The sequence below is a fragment of the Pinus tabuliformis genome, chromosome 1_1 (assembly GCF_031772625.1).
Source record: "Pinus tabuliformis cultivar Carrire ecotype Pingquan chromosome 1_1, CPIR1, whole genome shotgun sequence".
Lineage (NCBI taxonomy): Eukaryota > Viridiplantae > Streptophyta > Pinopsida > Pinales > Pinaceae > Pinus > Pinus tabuliformis.
In genome coordinates this window covers 126888009-126914671 of record NC_142297.1, presented here as the reverse complement: position 1 = coordinate 126914671, position 26663 = coordinate 126888009, and the positions used below count along the sequence as shown (strand labels likewise).

The window sequence follows — 26663 nt, the reverse complement described above, 5'->3', positions numbered from 1 at the left end:
CCCGAGGTAATGACATTAGACTGAGTGGGTTCACTGACGCAGATTGGGCTAGAAGTTCAGTAGATCGGAAAAGTACCACTGGGTACTGTTTCATCATTGGATCAGGGATGACTTCTTGGTGCAGTAGGAAACATAAATCCATAGCTCTGAGCTTAGCAGAAACTGAATATATGGTCGTTGGCACAACTTCGTGCTAAGCTATATGGCTTAGAAAACTGATTGTGAACCTATTCAGTGGAAGGATGGAAGTGTGAAAATTCTATCACTGCAGCAAATGATTTACATTTCCTACTTATTTCACCATAAGTTATTCATGAAATTACTTCAGTAAACATTAAAATAAATACTGCTGCAGATATCACACCGTAATGCAGAAACAAACATATGCACAAGAATCAACACATTGACACAGTTATTTTGGACTACTGTCCTTCGAAAAACCCAATGTGGGAAAACCGGTGTAGCAAGAGAGGATTTTATTATTCAGCAATTTTCTAGTACAATAGGGTGCCAAACTGGCTTACCCACAGATAGACAAATTTTCCAGAACTTCTTTTGAGCCCAGCATCAGCCCTATTAACCTTTGCGTGACCTGAAACACTCTGTGTCAGCCTATTGAGACTGTGTGCAGCTTCTCTGGCCTTTTGCGTCACTCCTGCAGCCTCTACGTGGATGACGCAGGCCCTGCTGGCTCTGCGCAGTTTCTGTTGCCTCTGTGTGGCTCCCTTTGGCCCTACATATGCCTTTTTCGCCTCTGCACTGATCTCCCATATCTCTGTTCTGTACTTGCTACCTCCTGACTGCTCTCCAGACCACTGGTTCAATTTCTCAACTAACCCCGCTCCGGAAATTGAACTGACTGGTCTCTCTCAGTATGTTCTCCAAGTGACCCTCAAGCATCATCTTATACTTTTCTCGTTGACAAATCAACGACCGAGATTAAGTCCCTAATCAACAGCTAAGATTAGATCTGGCTTGATCCATGACTTTTGGACCATTCTAACACAATTTTATATTAATACATATTAATATTTTATTTTCCCTAAGTTTAGACTTAGGGACTCCATTAAAAATATTAATTATTTTAATATCTCCCAAACTGTTTAGAATCTACCCAAACCCTTTCTGGGTATTGGAGATCGCATGTGTCTTAGCCTTTCCACCAATTTTTGTGGCTAGAGCACATCCGATGCTACCCCAAATCAACACTCCCTCTTAGCGAGGACTGTGCTCTAGTAATACTCCTCATTGAGTATCACCCTGATCATCTGACATCGGTCCTTGTGTTGATGCTAAGCCGCCTTGCCCAACATCTTTTGCATTGCTGCATCCTATACTGCTGCCCATGACTCTGCTACTGCCACTGCTGCATCTGTACGACAACTCCTTCTACATCCGTGCTGCTGCTGGTCCTTTCTCCCAACATTGCATCCGCACTGCAACTCCCTCTTCATTCGTGCTGCTAACACACTCATTTCTACTTCTGAAAGGAGTTTTTTACCATCCCCATCTTTTCCCTGAAGGATTCAAATTTTGACTTTCCAAGGGCCTTGGTGAGGATGTATGCCACTTGTTCTCCTAGAGGAGTGTAGCTCAATTATATAGCTCCTTATTGGACACAGTCTCTGACAAAATGACACTGGATATCAATATGCTTCGACCTAGCATGAAACACTGGATTCTTAGAGAGTTTGATGCAACTCTGATTATCACACATGATCTTGGTCACCTCCATAATTCTTTTGAATAGGCTCACTAGTAGTTTTCTAAGCCATATGGCCTCACACAAATCTATGCTTGCTACCATATATTTTGCCTCAAATGAGCTTAGAGCCACAAACTTCTATTTCCCACTGCACTAGGAGGTCATTCTTGATCCAATGTTGAAACAGTACCCAGAGGTACTTTTCCGATCCACTGAACTTGCTACCCAATCTGCATCAGTAAATCCACTCAACCTGATATCCTTCCCCTTGGTGTATAAGAGCCCATAATCAATTGTTCCCTGTAAATACCTGAGAACATGTTTGGTTGTTGCCCAGTGTGCCCTCTTTGGTTCCACCATGAATTGATTGAGGGTGTTGACAATGTAGCAAATATCTGGCCTAGTATTGACTAAATACATTAGGGACCTTATGAGTTGCCGGTACAGGGTGGGATTGACATCCTTGTCTTTTGATGCATCAATCTTCTTCCAGTTGGTGATCATTGGCATAGCCGTAGGTCTACAGTCTCCCATCCCAAACCTTTTCAGGATTTCTGTAGCACACCTCCCTTGCCCAAGGAAGATTTCTCCTTTCTGTTGCCAAACTTCCAACCCTAAGAAGTAGTGCATTCGTCCTAGATCCTTCATATCGAACTCCGTAGCTAGATTCTTCTTGCAGTCCTCAATGAGTTTGGATGATCCTGTCAGAAAGAGATCATCCACGTATAATACTAAGATAAGCGGCTCGTTCTCTACGATCAGATAGTAGAGATTTGGATCCATGTCACTCTTGACAATCCCATCTTCTGCAAGTAGCCATCTATTCGACCATACCACACTCTCGGTGCTTGCTTCAGCCCATACAAGGCTTTCTCCAGTCTGCATACATGAGACTTCTTCTCATGAGTTTCAAAGCCCTCTAGTTATTCAATGTATACCTCTTCTTTTATTACCCAATTCAGAAATGTCGTCTTGACATCCATCTGATGGATCTCCCATCCCATCTGGGCTGCAAGAGATATCACAGTCCTAATAGATATATACCTGGCTACCGGGGCGAAGGTTTCCTCATAGTCAATCCCTTCCTTTTGAACATACCCCTTAGCCTCAAACCTAGCCTTGTATTTCTCAGCACTGTTGTCTGCAACATATTTGATCTTGTAGATCCATCTTGACCCTCCCTTTGATACCATGTGAAAATTCTATCACTGCAGCAACTAATTTACTTTTCCTACTTATTTCACCATAAGTTATTCACGAAATTACTTCAATAAACATTAAAATAAATACTGTTGCAGATATCACATCGTAATATAGAAACAAACATATGCAGAAGAATCAACACATTGACACATTTATTTTGGACTAATGTCCCTGGAAAAACCCAATGTGGGAAAACCGGTGCAGCAAGAGAGGATTTTATTGTTCAACAATTTTCTAGTACAACAGGGTGCCAAACTGCTGGCTTACCCACAGATAGACAAATTTTCTAGAACTTCTTTTCAGCCCATTGTCAGCCCTATTAACCTCTGCGTGACCTGAAACCCTCTGCGTCAGCCTATTGAGACTGTGCGCAGCCTCTCTGGCCTTTTGCGTCACTCTTGCAACCTCTTCCCTTTGCGTGGATGATGCAGGCCCTGCTGGCTCTGCCCAGTCTCTGCTGCCTCTGCGTGGCTCCCTCTGGCCCTGCGTCTACCTTTTTTGCATCTACACTAATCTCTTATCTCCCTGTTCTGTACTTGCTACCTCGTGACTACTCTCCAGACCACTGGTTCAATTTCTGAACTAACCCCGCTCTAGAAATTGAACTGACTGGTCTCCCTCAGTATGTTCTCCAAGTGACCCTCAAGCCTCATCTTATACTTTTCTCGTTGACAAATCAATGGCCGAGATTAAGTCCCTAATCAACCCCTAAGATTAGATTTGGCTTGATCCATGACTTTTGGACCATTCTAACACAGTTTTATATTAATACACATTAATATTTTATTTTCCCTAAGTTTAGACTTAGGGATTCCATTGAAAATATTAATTATTTTAATATCTCCCAAACTGTTTAGAATCTGCCCAAACCCTTTCTGGGTATTGGAGATCTCATGTGTCTTAGCCTCTCCACCAATTTTCGTGGCTGGAGCACATCCGATGCTACCCCAAATCAACATTCCCTCTTAGCGAGGACTGTGCTCTAGTAATACTCCTCACTGAGTATCACATTGATCATCTGACATCGGTCCTTGTGTTGATGCTAAGCCTCCCTGCCCAACATCCTTTGCATTGCTGCATCCTATATTGCTGCCCATGACTCTGCTACTGCCACTGCTGCATCTGTACGACAACTCCTTTACATCCGTGCTGCTATTGGTCCTTTCTCCCAACACTGCATCCGCACGGCAACTCCCTCTTCATTCGTGCTGCTTACACACTCATTTCTACTTCTGAAAGGGGTTCTTTACCATCCCCATCTTTTCCCTGAAGTATTCAAATTTTGACTTTCTAAGGACCTTGGTGAGGATGTATGCCACCTATTCTCTTAGAGGAGTGTAGCTTAATTGTATAGCTCCTCATTGGACACAGTCTCTGACAAAGTGACATCGGATATCAATATGCTTCGACCTACCATGAAACACTGGATTCTTAGAGAGTTTGATGCAACTCTGATTATCACACATGATCCTGGTCGCCTCCATATTTCTTTTGAATAGGTTCACCAGCAGTTTTCTAAGCCATATGGCCTCACACAAAGTTGTGCTTGCTACCATATATTCTGCCTCAGATGAGCTCAGAGCCACAAACTTCTGTTTTCCACTGCACTAGGAGGTCATTCCTGATCTAATGTTGAAACATTACCCAGAGGTACTTTTCCGATCCACTGAAGTTCCTACCCAATCTGCATCAATAAATCCACTCAACCTGATATCCTTCTGCTTGGTGTATAAGAGCCCATAATTAATTGTTCCTTGTAAATACCTGAGAACATGTTTGGTTGTTGCCCAGTGTGCCCTCTTTGGTTCCACCATGAACTGATTGAGGGTGTTGACAGCGTAGCAAATATCTGGCCTGGTATTGACCAAATACATCAGGGACCCTATGAGTTGCCGGTATATGGTAGGATTGACATCCTTGTCTTTTGATGCATCAATCTTCTTCCAGTTGGTGATCATTGGCGTAGCCATAGGTCTACAGTCTCCCATCCCAAACCTTTTCAGGATTTCTGTAGCATACCTCCCTTGCCCAAGGAAGATTTCTCCTTTCTGCTGCCAAACTTCCAACCCTAGGAAATAGTGCATTCGTCCCAGATCGTTCATATCGAACTCTGTGGATAGATTCTTCTTGCAGTCTTCAATGAGTCTGGATGATCCTGTCAGGAAGAGATCATCCACATATAATACTAAGTAAGTGGCTCGGTCTCTACGACCAGATAGTAGAGATTCGGATCCATGTCACTCTTGACCAACCCCATCTTCTGCAAGTAGCCATCTATTCGACCATACCACGCTCTCGGTGCCTGCTTCAGCCCATATAAGGCTTTCTTTAGTCTGCATATATGAGACTTCTTCTCATGAGTTTCAAAGCCCTCTAGTTGTTTAATGTATATCTCTTCTTCTATTACCCAGTTCGGAAATGTTGTCTTGACATCCATCTGATGGATCTGCCATCCCATCTGGGCTGCAAGAGATATCACAGTCCTAATAGATGTATACCTGGCTACCGTGGCGAAGGTTTCCTCATAGTCAATCCCTTTTGAGCATGCCCCTTAGCCTCAAACCTGACCTTATATTTCTCAACACTGTCGTCCGCAACATATTTGATCTTGTAGATCCATCTTCAACCTCCTTCTTATACCATGTGAAAATTCTATCATTGCAGCAACTGATTTACTTTTCCTACTTATTTCACCATAAGTTAATCATGAAATTACTTCAATAAACATTGAAATAAATACTGCTACAGATATCACACCGTAATACAGAAACAAACATATGCACAAGATTCAACACATCGACAGTTATTTTGGACTAATGTCCTCGGAAAAACCCAATGTGGGAAAACCGGTGTAGCAATGGAGGATTTTATTATTCAGCGATTTTCTAGTACAACAGGGTGCCAAATTGGCTTACCCACAGATAGACAAATTTTCCAGCACTTATTTTGAGCCCAGTGTCAGCCCTATTGACCTCTGCGTGACCTGAAACCCTCTGCGTCAGCCTGTTGAGACTCTGCACAACCTCTCTGGCCTTCTGCGTCACTCCTGCAGCCTCTGCGTGGATGACGCATGCCCTGCTGGCTCTGCGCAGTGTCTGCTGCCTTTGTGTGGCTCCCTCTGGTCCTGCGTCTGCCTTTCTGCCTCTGCACTGATCTCCCGTCTCTCTATTCTATACTCGCTACCTCCTCACTGCTCTTTAGACCACTGGTTCAATTTCTCAGCTAACTCTCCTCCAGAAATTGAACTGATTGGTCTCCCTCAGTATGTTCTCCAAGTGACCCTCAAGCCTCCTCTTATACTTTTCTCGTTGATAAATCAACAGCCAAGATTAAGTCCCTAATCAACGACTAAGATTAGATTTGGCTTCATCCATGACTTTTGGACCATTCTAACACAGTTTTATATTAATATACATTAATATTTTATTTTCCCTAAGTTTAGAGTTAGGGACTCCATTAAACATATTAATTATTTTAATATCTCCCAAACTGTTTAGAATCTGCCCAAATCCTTTCTGGGTATTGGAGATCTCATGTGCCTTAGCCTCTCCACCAATTTTTGTGGCTAGAGCACATCCGATGCTACCCAAAATCAACAGGAAGCGATCAAGATCATGTGTGATAATCAGAGTTGCATCAAGCTCTCTGAGAATCCAGTATTTCATGATTAGTAAAAGCACATTGATATTAGGTGTCACTTTGTCAGAGACTGTGTCCAACAAGGAGAAGTACAATTGATCTACAGTCCTACAGGAGAACAGGTGGTAGACATCCTCACCAAAGCTCTAGGAAGAACAAAGTTTGTTCATTTCAGGGAGAAGATGGGGATGGCAAATAATCCATTTCAATAATGGATAAGTATTAGAAGTTGCAATGCAACAGTTAGAAGTGGCAGTGCTATGGGCAGCATGGGCAAAATGTTGAGAGGGAACTGTAGTACAGATGTAGCAGTGGCAGTGCTATGGGCAGCATGGGCAAAATGTTGAAAGGGAACTGTAGTACAGATGTAGCAGTGGCAGTGGCAGAGCCATTGGCAGCAGTATAGGAAGCAACAGTGTAGTGGATGTAGGGCAGCAGGCCCAACATCAACACAGGTTTCGGTGCGGAAGGATCAATGTGATGTTCAGTGGTGGAGCATTACTAGAGCACATTCCTCGCTAAGAGGTAGTGTTGATTTGGGGTAGCATCGGATGTGCTCTAGCCATGAAAATTGGTGGAGAGGCTAAGGCACATGAGATCTCCAAGACCTTTAGATCTCTTGTGGTTTGCAACACTTTGATACCATGTTGAAATTTATAAGTATAACCTGTTAGAAATTTTATCTGTCGCCTACTTGTTAATTACAAACAAGTTATTTAACCATATAAATACTGAAATAAACTCAATACAGTCTCAACCATCTACAGATCAACAACTGAAAGAAATAGACAAACACACAAGTGACACCATTATTTTTGGACAACTTGTCCCCGGAGAAACCCAACTTGGGAAAATCGGTGCAACAATTCTTAAGGTTATTTTATTATGCAGTCTTTCTGAGTACAACTGGGTGCCAAACTGGCTCACCCGACAGAGAAAATATTCCGACAGTAAGACCTCTATATTCGGAAGAAGATATTTGGAAAGTTTGCCCGATGAAACCCTCTCTAGCACAATTTGAAGCTCAGTGTCAACCCTCCTAGCCTCTGCGTTAGCCCGAAACTCATTGTGTCAGCCCTCTGAGGCTCTGCGTAGCCTCTACGATCCTTTGTGTCACTCGTGCAGCCTCTGCGTGGATGACGCAGGACCTTCCAGCCTCTGCGTTGCTCCCTCTGGCTCAACGTTTGCCTCTCTCCGCTTTTGCGTTGGTCTCTCAGCACTATCTCTGCCTCTCTGCCTCGTACTCACTGCCCCTCGCTACAACTGATCACTGATTCGATTTCTCTTAGCAAACCCCGCTCTAGAAAATCGAATGATTGATCACTCTGGTGTGTTCTCCAACTGACCCTCAAGCCTCCTCTTATACTTTTCTTGTTGGTCCTTCAACGGCTGAGATTACATCTCTATTCAATGGCTAAAATTAGATTTGGCTTGATCCATGTCATTTCAAACCTTCTAACCCAGTTTTATATTAATACCCATTAATATTTTATTTTTCCTAAACTTAGGAATTCCATTAAAAATATTAATTATTTTAATATCTCCTTAACCGCGTAGAATTTGCCCAAACCATTTCTGGGTCTTGGAGATCTCATGTGTTTTAGCCTCTCCACCAATTTTCATGGCTAGAGCACATCGGATGCCACCCCAAATCAACATTCCCCTCCTAAGGCCCTGCTAGATTGTGTGGCAACAAGTCCACGTGATCAACTCAACAACAACAATACTTGAAGTAAATGAGGAAATTGCCACAGACATGATAAGGGAAAATAAAATCACAAGGACTCCTTATTGACATCGGTATCACAAGAGCAGACATCTCAATCAATCTGCGTATTTGTACCACTCAAAACAGAAACAACATACTTATGTTTCGAAGAATATTGATGTCTACAAAATCTATTCTTATGATAAGAATTTATTCCAGTTGTCGAATAATTGCAAAGTTTTATAGAAGATTGATTTAGGATGCTTAGATCCCTTCTCAGCTCGACAGTTTTGTTTATCACCCAAAGGATTCTATCATCTTGTATCATCGTAGATGAGAACTCGAAGAACTTTGAGAGATACAAATAGATTACAAGACAAAGAAACAAATGACATGCCTTGTCAACAATAAGTTTGAGGACAAGGTCTTTTTGAAGGGGAAGGCAATTTTGTGAATATAATATATAAAAGTAATATAAATAATAATATTCATAATAATAATTAATTAAATAATAATTAGTTACTGAAGAGGCATGTCTTAAGGACATGACCATTCATGAAGGGGAACCTGCCTAGGTATATAAGTGGGCCCTCATTTGTAATCAATATCATCTCATATATCATATCTTCTGTACCTTTAACCAATGTTGTTAAAAGCGCGATCGGGATTAAATCGGCGCCGGGAATAAAGCGGAAAAAATCGGCAAAAGCGAGAAAAAAGCGGAAAAAAGCGGGAAAAAAGCGTTTGGCACAAAAATATTCATTTTTTTTCATTTTTTTTCAATTTTTTTAATATCTAAACCATCTACAACATAAAATAAATACATTGACACATAAATATGATAAAAAAACTAATATATAAGATGTTTAATATCATTTCTAGCGCTAAAATCACACATAACATTGAATCATGTCCTGAATAGTAAGTCCTGAGTCCCAACTCAGCCTCAAAATATCAACAAAAAATATGATAATGTATCTCATCATGTCATAATGTCATATACAATAAAACGAAAGTCTAATCCTATTGAGTTCCTCTGCCCCTCTTGCGAGAAAATGGCACAACTTTCTCTTTCCCTCTAGATGTAGAAGCTGGTGCCTGTGGTGGTGGAAATGGCAGTGGAGTCTGACGTGCTCTAGAAGCTGAAGAACTAGTAGTAGCAGCTACAGGAGGCTGAGGTAGACGGAGACCACGTCCTCTACTGGTGGTAGTGGTAGCCCGGGTAGGCGGTGTCACCTCCTCCTCCTGCTCCTCCTCCTCCACCTGCTCCTCCTCCTGCTCCTGCTCCTGCTCCTCCTGCTCCTCCTCCTCCCCCTCCTCCTCCCCCTCATCCTGCACTAACCAATCATCAGTGGGATCCATGAGAGGCCTCTCGGTCTCAACCCTCCATTCAGCAGTGGTGTCAATCCCATCCAATGAGATGGCTTCCGTATCAGGTGTCCTCTCTAGTTGCCTCACCCACAATCGAAGATTGTAGTAGACATAGACCATGTCATTAAGTCTATGGGACTCCAACCTGTACAAAGTTCATGAAATAATAATTAATAATTAATATTATAAAAAAAATATTGTTTAAAACTTAAATGAATTCAAAAATTTATTTGGAAATTTGCAATATTTTAAATGTTTAAGTTGTAACCTATTGCGCTTCTTGTTGTGTATTTTTTCAAATACACTCCAATTGCGCTCACATCCTGAGGAGCTGCATGTTTGGCTGAGGATGCGTACGGCAAGCTTTTGCAAAAGGGGTACTCTGCCACCATACATCTTCCACCATGCGTCTACAACAAAATTACAAATAAAATTTTAAATAAACATAAGAAAAAAATGGAATTTGAAGAGACAATGAAATTTGAAACAAAGTTACAAAGTACAAACTAAAAAATACCTAGCATTTTAATCGTCCTATCAGTGACAGCCATCTCAAAGCCAAATGTGCCACCTGACATCTTATATGTCTCAATTTGTCTAGAGATCTCTATACGTTGTTCTGGAGATCTCACCATCTTCTGGACACAGGTTAATAATCCTTCCACGACCTCAGCATCAAAATCAAACCCACATGCATAAGAAAATGCAGGGTTCAGGAAAAGCCCAGCAGCATGAATGGGACGATGGAGTGTGTTGTTCCATCGCTCATCAATCACTGCCCATAGAAGGAGTTGTCTCTGAAACCCATCATCTCCCTTATCATCATAGTAGGACCGAATGGCTTCTTTGGCCCTGTCCATGGCTTCATACAAATAGCCCATTGCGGGCTTCTCACCATCAACCAACCGAAGAACCTTTACCAAAGGTTCAGTAACAGCGCACACCTCCTGCACTCCCGCCCAGAAGTCTTCCTGGTATGAAACTAGTCTGCACACGGCCTCTCCTTCTGGTTTGCGGCTCATTGACGAAGCACGCCACTCCTCTGAAAGAAACATTCTCTTCAAATCCCACATAGAATTCAAGAGGGATTGAAGAGATATGAAACTCGTCGCAAACCGTGTAATGGCGGGGCGCACCAACTCTTTGTTGTTGGTGCATTTTCTCATCAAGCTAAGCACAGATGTGTGATTGTAAATAAATTTTGTGATGCTTTTTGATGAGTCAACAATATCTTTGACAAAGGGAATTTTCCCTATGTCCTCTAACATCAAATCAATACAATGGGCAGCACAAGGTGTCCAAAATAAAGTAGGATGCCTGTCCATAAGCATTCTACCAGCAGCAACATAATTTGCAGCATTGTCCGTTATGACTTGGACAACATTTTCTGCACCCACCTCCAAAATAAACACATCCAGCAAATCACATAAAGTTCTTGCATCTTTGATTTGATGAGTTGCATCAATAGATTTGATAAACATAGTCCCCTTGGGACAACTAACCAAGAAGTTTATAAGGGTTCTCCCCTTTTGGTCAGTCCAACCATCTGACATAACAGTGCATCCTGTTTGTGCCCATGATGCCCTAAAATCCTCCAATCTTTGGGTGCAGTCACACTTTTCCTCTTGAAGAATCCGGCCTCTGAAATCATGAAGAGAAGGGATTTTGTACCCCGGGCCAACACTGGCAATAGCATCAACAGTAGGTTGGAAAAATGGATTATTCCTTACAATGCTGAAAGGAATATCACTCCAGAGGAGAAATTTTGCCATCAACCTATCAGCTTGTTCTTTTTCAGTTCTTTTTAGCATTGAACCGATAGTTGGTTGTGAACCAGGTGTGGTTCGAGGAACAAAAAATGATGATGCAGCTACCGGATTGACTGACGCTGCAGTAGAACCAGTGCCACTTGGCCCACTTCCTTCAGCTGACCTTTTTAGTTGCCTTTTGAGTTCTTCTTTGGCCTCTCTAGTGTGCTCTAATTCTCCCAATGCTCTCATGGCTCTTTGGATAATTTCAGGATTTGTATTTATACAGGGCCCCACATCACGTCCAGGGATTTGTGCAAGGTGGAACTTCAACCTGTACACCCCCCCGCTTATCTCCTTTCCACACAACTTGCAAAACAAGTTTTGTCTATCATTCGGAGCTTTAGGTTCACCATATTCCCAGAAAGGATCCAATTTCCTTGGCATGTTTGTTTTTGAATTTTGAATTTGCAAACCTATGGAAAAATAAGGATTAGGAAATAGGAATTTAGGATTACAAATTACAATTTAGCATTTACAAAATTACAATTTACAAATTTACAAAATCCCAAGTTACCCAACCAAATGGCAAATGCCAAAAAACAATGAAAATCAAAAAACATAAACAATGTTTAAAAAAAATGAAAAAAAAAAAAAAAAAAAATGGTTCCCATAGTCATACCAAGTTACCCATCCCAAATCAATGAAAAATTACAAAAAAATCTTTAAAAACAATGAACATTGAAAACAAATGGTGCCCATATGAAATTTCTCAACCAAAAACAATGAAAAACAAAGTTTATAACAAGGAAAACAAAAAAAATTTAATCTACATACCGTTTTTATGGACAAATTGGTGATCTTGTCTTGGATTTCTCCTAAAACCACTTGGATTCGCTCCCAAACCCTTCAGCTCTCCTCCACAAGGCGTCTCCTCCTCCTCCGCGCGGCGACAGTCAGAAATAACTAAATAAAAATCGATTTTCATAAGTTATAAGCTCGCTGCCCCGCGCCTCGGCGATTTTTTCCATAAAAATCGCGATTTTTTCGGAAAAAATCGTTATAAAAAAAAGCCCGCGATTTTTTGGGATAAAAATCGCGATTTATGCGGGATAGTGATAAAATCGCGATTTTTGATTTTATCGCGATTTTAACAACACTGCCCCAAAAAATCGCGATTTATGCGGGATAGTGATAAAATCGCGATTTTTGATTTTATCGCGATTTTAACAACACTGCCTTTAACATTCTTCATAATATATATAAAGTATACTACATGTCCTATTATGGATATTACAATATTCCATATATTCTAAATATTCTGCTGCGTATAAGAGTCATGTTTGTTACACGTGAGTTGGGGTTTAGCAAACTATTTTCACTTCAGCTGAACTTCAATCATCTCAGGTCTAGCAATAACATCATTTTGCTATTAACATTATGGAATAAAAGGTCAGGTTATGCCAAGCAGGCCTGTAGTATGGTTCAAACTTCAAACGAAGGCTGGAATAAAAGAGCCTGCTATAGAAAATGTTGTTGTGCCTACAAAATTTGGTGCTTTGCCTCTGTTTCAGTCCCCCCAATGGTTAGCACATTTGATGGCTTCAGGCATTGTGTCAAAATGAAATGCGTATCACCCTCAACAATGATCCTGAGCATGACTGCCCAGAAAAATCCAACAAGGGCTCCGATTGTTCACATTTAAATTGGTCATGTGATGTATAATCAGAGTGACCTATTCTGCAGTCTAGAAATGGTGACAAGCTACCATAAATGTGTTGATTTCCAGCAATTACATTACAAATGCCAAGATAGAATATGGGGGGACATGCATATCAATAGCAAGTTAATTGTTCATGAAGTGTGAAGTTAGACCATCCGATATTACAATATTCCAGATATTCTAAATATTCTGCTGCATATAAGAGTCATGTTTGTTACACGTGAGTTGGGACTTAGCAAACTATTTTCACTTCAGCTGAACTTCAATCATCTCAGGTCTAGCAATAACATCATTTTGCCATTAACATTATGGAATAAAAGGTCAGGTTATGCCAAGCAGGCCTGTAGTATGGTTCAAACTTCAAACGAAGGCTGGAATAAAAGAGCCTGCTATAGAAAATGTTGTTGTGCCTCCAAAATTTGGTGCTTTGCCTCTGTTTCAGTCCCCCCAATGGTTAGCACATTTGATGGCTTCAGGCATTGTGTCAAAATGAAATGCGTATCACCCTCAACAATGATCCTAAGCATGACTGCCCAGAAAAATCCAACAAAGGCTCCGCTTGTTCACATTTAAACTGGTCATGTGATGTATAATCAGAGTGACCTGTTCTGCAGTCTAGAAATGGTGACAAGATACCATAAATGTGTTGATTTCCAGCAATTACATTACAAATGCCAAGATAGAATATAGGGGGACAAGCATATCAATAGCAAGTTAATCGTTCATGAAGTGTGAAGTTAGACCATCCATACGCATCAAATATAACCATGAAGCAAAATAGAAACAGCATCATGAAAAGCATCATCCTGTGTGATGAAAATCACACTCGTTAGCTCTGAGAGCTAACAAGGAGCATGGTTCAAACGAATATAAATACCACCTTTCCTGCTTTAATTCATAATAGAGATGTTCTAAAAAAGGAATAACTTGCTCAAGCGGGTGCATAAATTGTATTATATTGAAAATAACTTATGTGTGTGTGTGTGTGTGAAAATGAAAGTAGTGACCTATAAATAAAAGACGTATACGAGAGATGATTGACATATATATGACCTCAGACAACTTCCCACATGTAAGTAAAGAAAATAAACAGGGTCATCATTATATTAGAAAACAACTTTAAAAGAGACAATAGATTAACCACTATTATCAGAATGAAGGGAATAATCGAAGAAATTAATAAGGAAATTCTACATTAGAAACAAGAAATGGCATCCATGCATATGTAAAGGACAAACGAGGTGTTCCATAGCATGATTTGATTTTGACATATCTTTGCTTATATTTGTCATACTGAACAATTAAAATGAAAAATTAAATTTGTATTTACGATATATCATAGGAACATGTCTTGTATTTTTATCATTAATTTACAAGCTTCTTACCTTTCTGAGGTAAAAAATTCTCTCTTAAAGGTATTTGGAATGAAAATAAGGGCATATGAGTTTCTGTAGTCTTAACAGCAAAACCTGCATTATGAGCATCTAGAACAAATATCTGAAATATGTTCCTTTCAGTGCCTAGAATAGAATTCTATAATCAGTAGATCAAGGCAGAAACAAGGTCTCTATTGTCACAATCTTGTTGTTTTTTTAATGGAAATTGCAGAAAGTAAAGGATAGCTGGCGAGTTGTGAACCATCGAGATATCATTCCTTCAGTGCCAAGGCTTATGGGCTATTGCCATGTAGCTCAACCTGTCTATCTTACAGCAGGAGATTTACAGGATGCTAGTGTATGTGCTATTATATTGTAAATTGTGAATAAAATATTGAATTTCCTTTGAGCAAATTTAATTCATTCCTTTTCCTGATACTAGTTGTTTTGCTACTAAAGGGACTATCTTTTATTTTTCTGTTAATTATAAATCTTTAGTGATGGATCAAAATTAAATTAGTAGTTGCTACTCTTTCTTTTGATTTGCTTGTACATTTCTTACAAAAATTTAAATTAAACACACCTGGTCACTATTGACTCCCAAACCTGCACTTCAATTGGTAAAACCCTAGAACATAAATGCAACTTTCAAGGAATTAGGAGGGACTGCCTACTTTCACCTCAGTAGCTCCCTTTTCTCTGGCACATGGGGGTCCCTAGAAGTTATATGATAAAATTTAGATTTAAGTCAATGGTGGTTTGCTAAAACCAGTGCCAATCCAAGAGTTATGGTATCAAAGAATAGCAAGCATAGGGGGCTTAGAATGTTACCGAGAAAAATGTAGTTAAGCCTTACAATAATGTGCCATGACTAGTCCAAGGATTTTTAGGTTATATGAGAGTGAGTGAGGGCTTGAAGAACAAATGCACCATCACAACCAATGCGTTAAAGGCAATAAATTATGTGCAAGTCAAATATATAAGGAATAACCATAACATGAGATTATAACTAAAAAAAGACAACCTTTAAATGAATAGACAGTCCAAGCAACAAGTCACATCTTCAATAACAATCTCATAGGATTAATGGAGCCTTTAACATGTGCAAACATCAATTCCTTTATTACAGCAAATCAATTACCCAATATCCATGGTTACATCAAGGGTTAAGGATGTTGGGGAGCTTCACATGTAGTCTCTTCTCATATGCAAAGACTTTCCTTCAAAAAGAGATCATTTCCAGTGATAAAAACTCTAACCACTCTAGCATAATACCATAACCATCCTGTTGACCACTGGAGTGGCACCTGATGATTATATGAAGACTCTGTTGTTGCACAAAGTGTCTAGGCACCGCGACAATGCTTAGAGTAAGGGCTGTCACTCTAATCCGTACTCACTTCGTTTAGTCTCTCTCCTAGACAAGTCAAGGGGAGTAGTCCCTGGGGTGAATGAATGAGGATAGTCTATGAAACACAGGCTCTAGGAGACTTAAAGATGGACAACTTGACGAATGTAGAACAAATCTTGGTCAACTGAGATGGATAGATTAAAATAAGACAAAAACACAAGATAACAATAATTATAGACCAATGTCTTTATATTCAATTAACCATAGAGTAAACATAAGCAAGCTATCCCAAGCAATTTATAAATATGGCGAAATTGACGATCATGATGATTAATGTAAACGCCCAAAACTGCAATATATTCTACCAATTAAATCCCATGAAGAATTATGAAAATTCACTGCTAAGCCATGATTCTAGATTAAAAATGATTTTCTTCAATAACCCAGATCTAGAATTAATTATCTTTTTCCAATAAGCAATATAATTTTTAAAACATTAATCGCACTTGCCAATAGAGGAATCAATACCACAAAAATTAAAATTTTACATTTAACACCAATGACACCAAGGAAATTTAATTTTGAATTTTAATTATCCCTTAGGCAAATAATTTAATGTGGTAAAATGAAGAGATTAACAAATCAAGAAGGGTTAATAAATTGAAATTTCAATGGGCCATAGGCCACATTAAAATTTTTAATGTGAAAGCGCAAATCCCATTTTGATTTAATTCTTTTAGGAATTTTAAAGTCACATAAATGTTTTTTTTTAAATATTTTTTTGAATTTTTTAAAGGAAATAAAGGAAAGGAATGTTGAGAATAGCAACAAGAAATGATAAAAATAGCATTCAGTATATTCCAATTTTAATTTGCCCTTGAATTAAAATTTGACTTTAGCCTGACTAGTTGCTTGAAAAATAATTAATTAATTCATCTTGAGTTAATTAGTTGGAGAAATTCAAATATGAAGTCTTTGTGAAGTCATGCATTAGTTATCCCTTTGATTGAGGAAGTTATCCCTTAATTAAGGAGATAAGGATGCATTGTAATTTAGTTGTAATTAGTTAGCTCAGTTAACCGAGTTAAGTCCAGTTAAATTAGTTCCAAACAGTTGGAAGAACTAATTGTGAGTTTAGTTAGTTAATGCATGCATGCATGAAACTAGTGTATTCTAGATAACTGAATATTCTCTCCTAAATAACTCATGCATGTTAGTTTAGACAAAGAACCAGTTGAGATTAAAGACAAGGACATTGTACTATTAGTTGGAGGAATTTTCCTATAAAGGAAACTCATCCATGTAGAAGGAATAAGGTTCCTTGAGGATTGCGCAGTTTTATAGGGTGTGAGTGATCAGTGTTACACTTGGTAATAGTAGGATTACCCAAGAGAAACAACGCAAGGAAATAGGAGGCTTGGAGGGAAGACGAGAAGGTTTGTGAGAAGCCTTGTTTGCCTGTGAGCATCTAGGAGGATTGAACTGAGAGCTGGCTAGCTGTGAGAGCTAAGGCTTTGCGTAATTCTGATGTATTTCCACTTTGTATGATAATACAGATAGCAGGGTTTTTCGCTGAGGCTTTCCCCAGAGTATTCTTTTGTGTTTCATGTGTATTGATTCTTCTTCTCTGTATATGTGTTCCGTCTGATTCAGCTCGATCTTTAAGCTTCCGCAAATTTGATAGTAGAAGTAGATTATAGCATTTTGCTTTGGTATATTGCATTATCGAGTTAATCTACAGTCAAATTTTTTACATAGATCTCAGAGGTAGATTTGTAGAGAATTTGCAGGAAATTCTTCAAGGAAATCAAAATCAAAATCAAAAAATCATAAGTAAAAAAAAAAATGTGAAATCAAAAGAAAACAAAAATAAAAATCAAAAATCAAATTAAAACAAATGAAAAAAAATATCAATCAAGACAAAAAATCGAATGTTAAATGAAAATGAAAAATACACTAACCCTAACGCACATACAAATTAAAAAATGAAATGAAAAATGCACTATACAAATTAAAAAATGAGTCGGATGCTTTGTTTTTTGTTGTGTAGGTAGGCTCGACGACGGAGAGGAGGGACTCACAAAGATAGCGAGGGCTTGTGAGGAGGATATTGTGAATGTAAGGAGGGGAGGTTGCGGGTTAAGGGAAGGAATGATGCAAGAGAGGGATGCAGGTTCAACGAAGGGATGGAGAGGGGCAGAATGCAGAGATAAAAACACAGGTTTGTTTGCAGGTTTGCAAGCTGGGCTGAGGGGAGAAGGATCCGCGCACAGGGGTTTTTTGCAGGCAGAAAGGAGGAAAAGAGGGTCGTAGAGAGGGTGATGAATTTTGAGGGTAGGAAAATCTGCAGATCGATGGCAACAACAAGCAGATGAGAAGGGAGGCAGAAAAAAACACAAATGGAAAACGTTGGGAAGAAAACAAAACATAGGCAAAAGAGCAAGGTAATGAGGAAGAAGGGGGACAACAGAAAAGAAGATTAGGGTCGTAAAAGGAATTTGAATTTTCCAAAAACCCTAAAATGCAAATAACAAAAAAAATTGAAATTTTCCGAAGGAGAGGAACGCAACAGAAAATGGAAGCTCAATATGGCTGCAGATATGAGAAAAATGGTAGCTAAAAACCCAAGAAAATTTCCCAAAAAATATTATTTTAAAATGATATGCTTCTGCCTCAGATTTATCCGTGAAACCCTTATGAAAATTTATAGATTTAAAACTTTGGACTACAAAAAATTTGAATAATATGCTTGGAAAATTATGTTGATAAACCCCAAAGATCCAAATCTTACCCTCCAGGGCCTACATCTAAACTCTACACAAATTTCTCCCTCAGATCTGTAGCTGCATGACAATAAGAAAACACCTAAATGATATATACAATGATAAAAACTAAAACCAAGAAAAACCCATGTTAGGAAAATAATTACAAAATTTACAGACCTATGCACAAGAATGGTAGATCTATCAGATCTGAAGAGTATGAGTTCAACTCCGTTCCCAGATCTGTTAATCTAAGGTTCTCAATAGCCATATCTATGAATTTCCCAGACAAAAATTAAATTTTTAAATTTTAAGGAGGTGCTAACTCGAAATCCTTCTGCATCACCAACATAAAATCTTATGATAAGCCTGAGATTAATTTTACTGGGCTCCTCAGAAAACATGGATTGAAAGTTGGCTAGTCCAACTGAAAACTTCCCCTAATGCCCGAGGATCTAAAATCAAGATTTCCATGCAAAACACGATCCAACCATTAAAAATAGAGCAAGAAAATAATAATAAAACTCAGACAAATGGAGATACCTGCTATTACGTTCAAAATTTAGATTATTATTCAAACCCCAGCAACTGAGCAAGATACCTATATTCATATTACTCTTTAAAAGCTATCATCAATGGCTTTAGAAAAAATTATGCATGAAGAAAACACGTCTTACAGTATTCCCATGAAGAGTAACACCAACAAAACTTAACCCCAAAGTCTTTTTTTATTATCCAGAAAAATATTACACAAGAGCTTCTTGCTAAGCACACGACTCAAAGGTCGGATGAATCGACTGACAAATGACTTCCTATTTAAAGATAAATCCTCCAATGTCTAGTTCGAGTGATCCTTGTCAAAGCAATCTCAACTGTTGATGAAGATTAAAATTTCTTTTAATCTCATCCGTCGAAATATTTAAATATTTGTGGAAATTCGAAATTTTTCATTAAATGCATTTTAATTAACTCAAAAATAAAAAATTTGAGTTAATTTCTCCAAAAATTTGACTTTGACTTAATCCCTAGGATCAAAGGTTCAAAATTTGGCAAAATAATTAATTGACCTTAGTCCCAGGATCTTTTAAAATTTAATTTTTAAGGACCGAAATTTTTTGCCTTTGGAGAATTTAAACTTATGTAGGACCTAGAATTAATTAAATTTCTGTCTTAAGATTTTAATTAATTTTTTGGCCAGAAAATTTAATTAATTAACCTACGAGGGGATAAATTATTTTTCCAACCCTCAAGACACTTTACATCATGATTTTCATATTTTTTACATCATATAGGGGAAAACCCATTTGTAATAGACCCTCACAGACTATCCATTTCTGTGACACAAACATAATCCAACTGACCAAGCAATTTGTAATAAAATAACCTAACCAAATAGTTAGGATTATTCCCAAATTACTTTTACATAGACTCAATCTAGAACACTAAGATTTGCCTAAGATCCTAGCGACAAAATCCATTCCAGCTTTGGGGTAATACTAGAAGAAAACTCTGTCGACCATTTGAGAATGGATTGGTGAGACAAAAAACCTCCTAGAATGGAGATCGTCACTAGAAAAGTAGGTTTACCTAGGTCGTTACATACATGACACGGATCTGCTGAGATTATTTACATTATACACATGCAAAAAGGGTTGACAATGTGACATAACATCTTGGAAGTCAAGATGATGATGATAGTTGTACGACACGAACACATCGATCTGACGCTATCCCTTTTGCGAAAAAGGGGTGTACTGCTATGGGTTGTTGACATGTAGTGGTCAACATCTAGCTCTACTTGGGGACACGTTGTTGCACCGGAGGAATGTGAGAATCCAGAATCTATATCCATGCAACACACAATATAACATAAAAAGCATCCATCCAAAAATCATCATATAACATCACGCACAGGAAAGATATAAACTCTTCATTTATTAACTATCCTATTAACCTGAAAAACACAAATATAACTACAAAATGAAATACTAAAATAACAGGGTATAAGGTTAGAAATACAATACAAGGATGCCCCATGGCATCAGATGCGTTCAATATATAGTGCATACTGAGCATTTGCCTTCTTTTAGGCAAATCCGTCAGTTGTTTCTCGGATGTGCCATGTCAAATCCTGCACATGGTAGGAGTTTTTCCTATCCAAAAATCAAGTTGTTCGCGACCATCAGATGCATCAAACCGCTTCCTCATTCTCTTTCTCTTGCGTTTTTTCTTTGCGGAAGGTTGTATCACTGATGTTGTGGAACATTCTGTTTGAAAAATCTCAGATGAAATATGTAAGATATGCGTGACATGTCTTTCTTCATTCTGCATATGCTCTGTCAAGAATGATGGATCAGTCTCACAGGTGTCATGAGTTATAACTTGACCTTTTTTAATTTCTTCTTTGATCATGTCATTCTTAGTTAAATCTTCGTTAATGGAGTTAGCCTCTTTCTCGGGATATTCACAACAAGACGGGACCTGTGATTTCCTCTCTTCCAGCCTCTTATGTAATGAACTCATTTCTCTGGCATGTCTTACTATTAACTTTGCTTGATTGAGTTCAGTTTTCACGAATCTTTCTTGCAGAGTGACATGATTAGCTTGCATAGTCGTTATTAGATTCTGAATAATGGACATTTGATTAGAATGATTAACTTCCATTATTTTTAATCTGTTTTCGATGATATCTATTCCCTCTGTATTTATGACACATGGTACCTGCTTTTCCTCTATGGCCAATAATCTATTCTGAAGAGATATTTGACCAACTTCCATGTCCTTTATAATTTTATCATTCTTTGCTTTCATGCCCATGAAGCAGTTTTGCATATAGTTTATCTCTTTCTTATGATGTGCCTGTATGTTAGCTAACTGATTATTATAATCGAATCTCATGATGGTCATTTCTTCATTCATAGTTGACAATCTGTTCTGAACCGAACCTATTTCTTCTCGATAACTTGCTTCCATGACAGCCACTTGATTTGAATGATTGAATTCCATGATCGTCATCTTTTCCTCTATGGCTAATAACTTGCTTTGCATAGATTTAATTTCCCTGGCATGATCAGTTGTTAATCTTGCTTGATTAAGTTCCATATCTTTAATAAGTTGAGTCTGATTAACTTCTGCATTCTTACTTACTTGAGCCTGATTTAACTGTATGTCTTTAACCATTTGAATTAATTCCTTGATATTTTCAACTTCTATAGTCTCCTTTACTTCAGCTTTCGCTTTGACCTTTTCTTTATCTCCATAGCTATCTTCAAAGGCATCAACGATTGATTGTAGAAAATCAAAAGTGCTATCAGGGAAATTAACAAATCAATCTAAAGCATCTCCAGATAAGGTGAGAACGAAAATCTTCATCTTCACATCTTCATATTTAGAATATGGGCAACACTTGCTTATACATAGGCTGACATTTTGAAGGTGAGTTTTGGCAGTAAAAGCATTGTTACCTTGAAAAGGAGGAAATTCATCGATGGCATCACCAAAAAAAAAAGGATAACCATGCGGAGCTCCCTGAATATTAGTAAAATCACAAGGAGCAAACGGGTCATAATCCATGATGACTTGTTTAACGGGAAAATGATGGGCCAAATGGATATTAGAGAGAGATCCCTGCTCAAGAAAATCAAAACATCTAAAAGAAGCAAGCTTCTAGCATAAATTCTTGTAAGAAATGGAAGAAGTGGAGTCGCCACTTAAGCATGAATCTCTCACAAAGTTTCCAAAGGCGAAACCAAAAAGTTAGTGGATGGAGGCAAATGCATATTCAAGGAAGACTCCCTGTCTAGGATTAAATGAATGAATAAGTGGAGTTGCCACCCAAACAAGAAACCAACCAGAATGTCCAGGTGCAGAAAGTGAAGATGAGAGGATTAGATGAGAGATGATGATAGTTAGGATGGTGAGAAATGTCGATGAAATGCTGAGAATAAAACATCCCCAACAATGGCACCAAAAATATGTCGTGCCGCTTGACGGACTAATGAATGGTGGGAAAGATTAGATGATTAAAAAAATGTCGTGAGGACCAAGGACAGAAAAACTCTATCCTCGACAACGATGCCAAAAAATTTTGTCGCACAAAGTGTCTAGGCACCGCAACATCGCTCAGAGTAAGGGCTGTCACTCTAATCCTTACTCCGTTTAGTCTCTCTCCTAGACAAGCCAGGGGGGGTAGTCCTTGGGGTGAATGAATGAGGACAGCCTGTGAAACACAGGCTCTAAGGGACTTAAAGATGGACAACTTGGCGAATGTAGAACAAATCTTGGTCAACTGAGACGGATAGATTAAAATAAGGCACAACCACAAGATAACAATAATTATAGACTAGTGCCTTTATATTCAATTAACCATAGACTAAACAGAAACAAGTTTTTTTTCCCCTAGGAAAAATTGTAATTTTATTAATAATAACAAAATTACATTTTGTAGATCTGAAGTGCATATCCAAAAGCAGGTCAAACACTGTTGTTCAAAAGACACAAATAAATAGAAAGAAAATAATGTACAATTAGGGAGTAATTATACTTTTCTCCCCTTTTTCTTCTCGACCTTTCGCCACTCCCCTTAAGTTGGCAAGGACGAAACAAGTGCTAGTGAAGTGTCCTACACAGGGCGAGGATTATCCTTGTTTGAATCTGAGTGATTTGAAGTATGATGTCTTTTGGCTCCGTTGGTATCCATTGTGTTTGGGATCTTCCCTGGCAAAGTGTCCATCAAATCATGTGATACAAATTCCTCTATTTCTGGTTCCTTGAATGTCTGGTTGTTCTCTTTGGGAATGGGGTGTTCCTTTTCCTCTTCTTCCTCCACATCAGGGACATCAGGGTCTGGTGGGGGGAATTGCCATCCCTTGGGCTGTTTTCCTACTTTCTTCTTCCTACGCATATCTTTTTTGGCTTCTGGGCACGAATTTTGAAGATGTCCTGTTTGGCGGCAAATTCTGCATCTGAATGCAGTATTTTCATAATCTAGTATCTGTGTCCAGCACCCCTGTTTATACTTGAGTTGAATTTGGTCTGGCAATCCTTTGCTGAGATCTACTTCCACACAAATGCGTGCAAATGTGTAAATTCCTTCCTCCGTTCTATTTGTGTCCATTTTAATGAAACGCCCAATGGTGTTGCCTATACCAGACATGACTCGATGGCTCCAGAAATGTAGTGGTAGGTTGTGAAGATGAACCCATACCGGCATCCGAGATACAACCATTCTATTTGGATCCAATTCTGGAAACCATGGAGTAATGAAGAGACCTGTGGAGCCCATGAACCATGGTCCTTCCCTCATAATAATGTCCCTTTCCTCTGATGTACGAAATTTTACAATAAAGAATCCTTTGGAACAGAGATAAATGTCACATAAATTAGTCTAGGTTTTGAAAACCCAAAGGAAAAGGTCCATAGATTTGGGCCAAAAACAGTTGAATCTGCAAATTATCGCTTGTTTTTCCATTGTAGAATAGTACTCATCTGTTTTTGGAATATTCGTATTTAATTCTGGGGCGGGTTCTATGCCAGCTTGCTTTGTTGATGTTGTTGCTGGTTTCTTTCCTTCAACAATGTTCTTGAAAGATAACCCTTCATTTTTTTGCTTTTGATGCGTTTCTGGGATTTTTGTTGTGCTACTTCCTATGCCACTACCTAGAGGATTTGTTTTGCGTTGGTCTGCCGCGCCTCCCCTCAGCCTCAGGTTGAGAGTGATGGTAGACGCAGGTAAGATTTTGTAGTCCATAAGAGGTTTGTAGTCTTGGAGTACTCTACCTCCAAAGATCAAAACCTGTGATCCTATAGGATAACCAGTATGTTGGAAGATGTTGTTCTTCAGATGCTGTACAGTTTTGGTTACCTGCACCCAAGCCAGATGTGTCCTCCCAGAAGGGGTTTTAATAAAAACTTGAAAGGGAAGAGGGTTTACCAGTGATTCAGGTTCTGGTTCTGTCTGAGAGAAAATTTTCCCATTCTCATGAGATTCGCCGCACAACTTTGTATTCCCAAAGCTTTCCTTTAGGGACTGAAAACGCCAAGAAAATGCTGAGTGGGTGAGATCTGGTTCTGGCTGAGTTGCACCAGTTGCTCTGTTGGGCAGATACCAGAATGGAGGTCGGGGAGAGCCCAAAGTCACCCCATTCGCCACATTGTCCATCAATCCCCAAATTGTGGATTGTGGGTCTCCATTTGAGACTGCGCACATACGTATTTGTCGTGCTTTTCTCATCATTCTGGTTTTTGTAGACTCCTTTCTGTTGCCCGCATGGCCCATAGGGAATGTGTAAGACCTTCGGGAGATTAGTGCGACGGGCACTGGCAAGTCGTGCACGCGGGCGGGCGCGCTGGCGAGCTCACGGGCGCGCGGACAAAATGTGCGACGGGGTGCGACAACACGTGCAACGGAATGCGACGTTATATGCGACAATATGCAAAACACTTATGCGACTAAGTGTTGAAGCGTGCTACATATATATGCGATATTGAAGAAGTGTGCAAGCTGACTTGTACATAAGGCTTATGGGCGCATGGATAGTGGTTTTGGGGGTCGGCCAAGGGGCTGCACACCCCTTGTAAACCCACATAGTATGTGTATATATGTGAGAGCTTTGAGAGCTCATTCCAACAATCAACTTCACATCTCTTCTATGCATAAGATCAAGAGACAAGTGAATAGTGCGCAGAAATAAGAGGAGCTGCGCATATCTCATGCGCTCTTCTTGAGGGTGCACTTAAAGGTGTTCTTGAGGTGATCTTGAGTCGGTCGAAGAGTGGGCAAGGTGTGCCCGAGGTGCAGTGGATGTGCAGATTTGTGCAGGACTTGGTGAAGAGGATTAAGTGGCTCGGGTGAGTACTACTCTTTGTGCAAGGGTGCACATGTAGTGTAAAGGCTGGTTGCCTATGTTGTAAATTATTCTAAGTATTGGCTTGGAGCTTGCCAAGCATTACTTGTATTATTGAAGAAAGACTGAATATAATATATTGTCGGGCAGACTTGTTCGGGAGTTGCCCCTCCCCTTTATACTTGTTGCAATTGTTGATGTTCTTGTTATAATTGCTATGGATAATGAATGAGTATGGGCTTCATTAAGTATAAAGGATAATTGCATTTTACTTGGTTGCGAAACACAAACTAAGTAAGGACAAGTGAATTAGGCGTAGTCCACGAAGGTTAGTATTGGTGAAAAGAAAGCGTTCGATGGTGCCACACCTCGCTATAAGCGGTTGAAAGACTACCGCAGGTGTAGGGGCGTGACATGTGGTATCAGAGCAACGGATTTAGGGTATTAAAGGTTGAAGCTGCTACACAACTTCACCGAAGTGAAGTTGGTATTAGAGCTCGGTCTAGAGCTGGTGAGCAAGGTTTGCTCGTGACAGGTTGAAGCTTGTGAACAGGTTCAGGTGTTGAAGCATTAAAGCTGGTATACACTTGACAGGTGAGAACAAGACTTCGGTTTGAAGCTGTTGAGCAGGGTTGCTCATGACAAGTACTTGCAGGTGAAGGAAACCATTTCACACAAGTGGAACAAGGGTTGGTTCGAATTGCAAGTGACTTGGTGAACATGGAGAAAGCTGAAAAAGCAGTGATGGTGGATGAAGGTGAATCTAGCCATAATGCGGTTGAAGCTCTCCGATACGAAGTGTTGGAACATATGAGTCGATGGAGTTCTAACTGGGTTGCGATGAGGGCTGAGAACATGAAGATTCGAGAAAGCTGTTCGGAACTAAGAAGAGAACTTGAAGAACTTAGAAGCCAATGCGGAAGTACGACAGATGTTGAACTCAAGGAACTTGATGAGGAGATCCAACGAAGTGGTCTTGATCTTCAAGAGCTCTTTGATGAAAGAGCCCGGTTGAGGAAGGAAAGTGCCAAGGTGGAAGCCGAAATCAAGAAAATTGAGGAAGAAATAAAGAAGAAGCTTCTTGGTAAGAAGGTTGTTGTGATTGAGCAGGAAGAGCTCGACTACATTGACAGGTTGGGAACTCACTACCGAAAACATCCAGAGGACATTCGGAAGTTTAGTTCTATGAACTTGGTCAGTGGACACTTGGTTGGTGCACTTGAGCAAGATGC

The 26663-nt window shown here is 39.4% G+C and overlaps 2 protein-coding genes across 4 annotated transcripts in view; one reads left to right on the top strand and one right to left on the bottom strand.

Moving 5' to 3' along the window:
• LOC149211970 (putative triglyceride lipase) overlaps nucleotides 1-26663 on the top strand; it is a 532620-nt gene that overhangs the window by 443215 nt on the left and 62742 nt on the right. For 2 of the 3 annotated variants that reach the window (XM_089391634.1, XM_089391635.1), the window contains exon 15: nucleotides 14706-14831. The exons of the other annotated variant lie outside the window; for it this stretch is intronic. In XM_089391634.1, coding sequence (XP_089247760.1) covers nucleotides 14706-14831 — 126 coding nt within the window. The remainder of the gene's footprint in view (nucleotides 1-14705; nucleotides 14832-26663) is intronic. 3 annotated transcript variants of the gene reach the window in all.
• Nucleotides 9595-11503, bottom strand: LOC149211971 (uncharacterized). The gene is made up of 2 exons (XM_089390518.1): nucleotides 9895-11503; nucleotides 9595-9771 (listed from the first exon to the last, which is right to left on the bottom strand). Exon 1 carries the CDS (start codon nucleotides 11435-11437, stop codon nucleotides 10133-10135), a length of 1305 nt encoding a protein of 434 aa, XP_089246644.1. The 5' UTR covers nucleotides 11438-11503; the 3' UTR covers nucleotides 9595-9771; nucleotides 9895-10132.

Bases quoted from the DNA above. Each gene is read 5' to 3' on its own strand.
- LOC149211971 (XM_089390518.1), bottom strand. From the start codon at position 11,437: ATGCTAAAAAGAACTGAAAAAGAACAAGCTGATAGGTTGATGGCAAAA.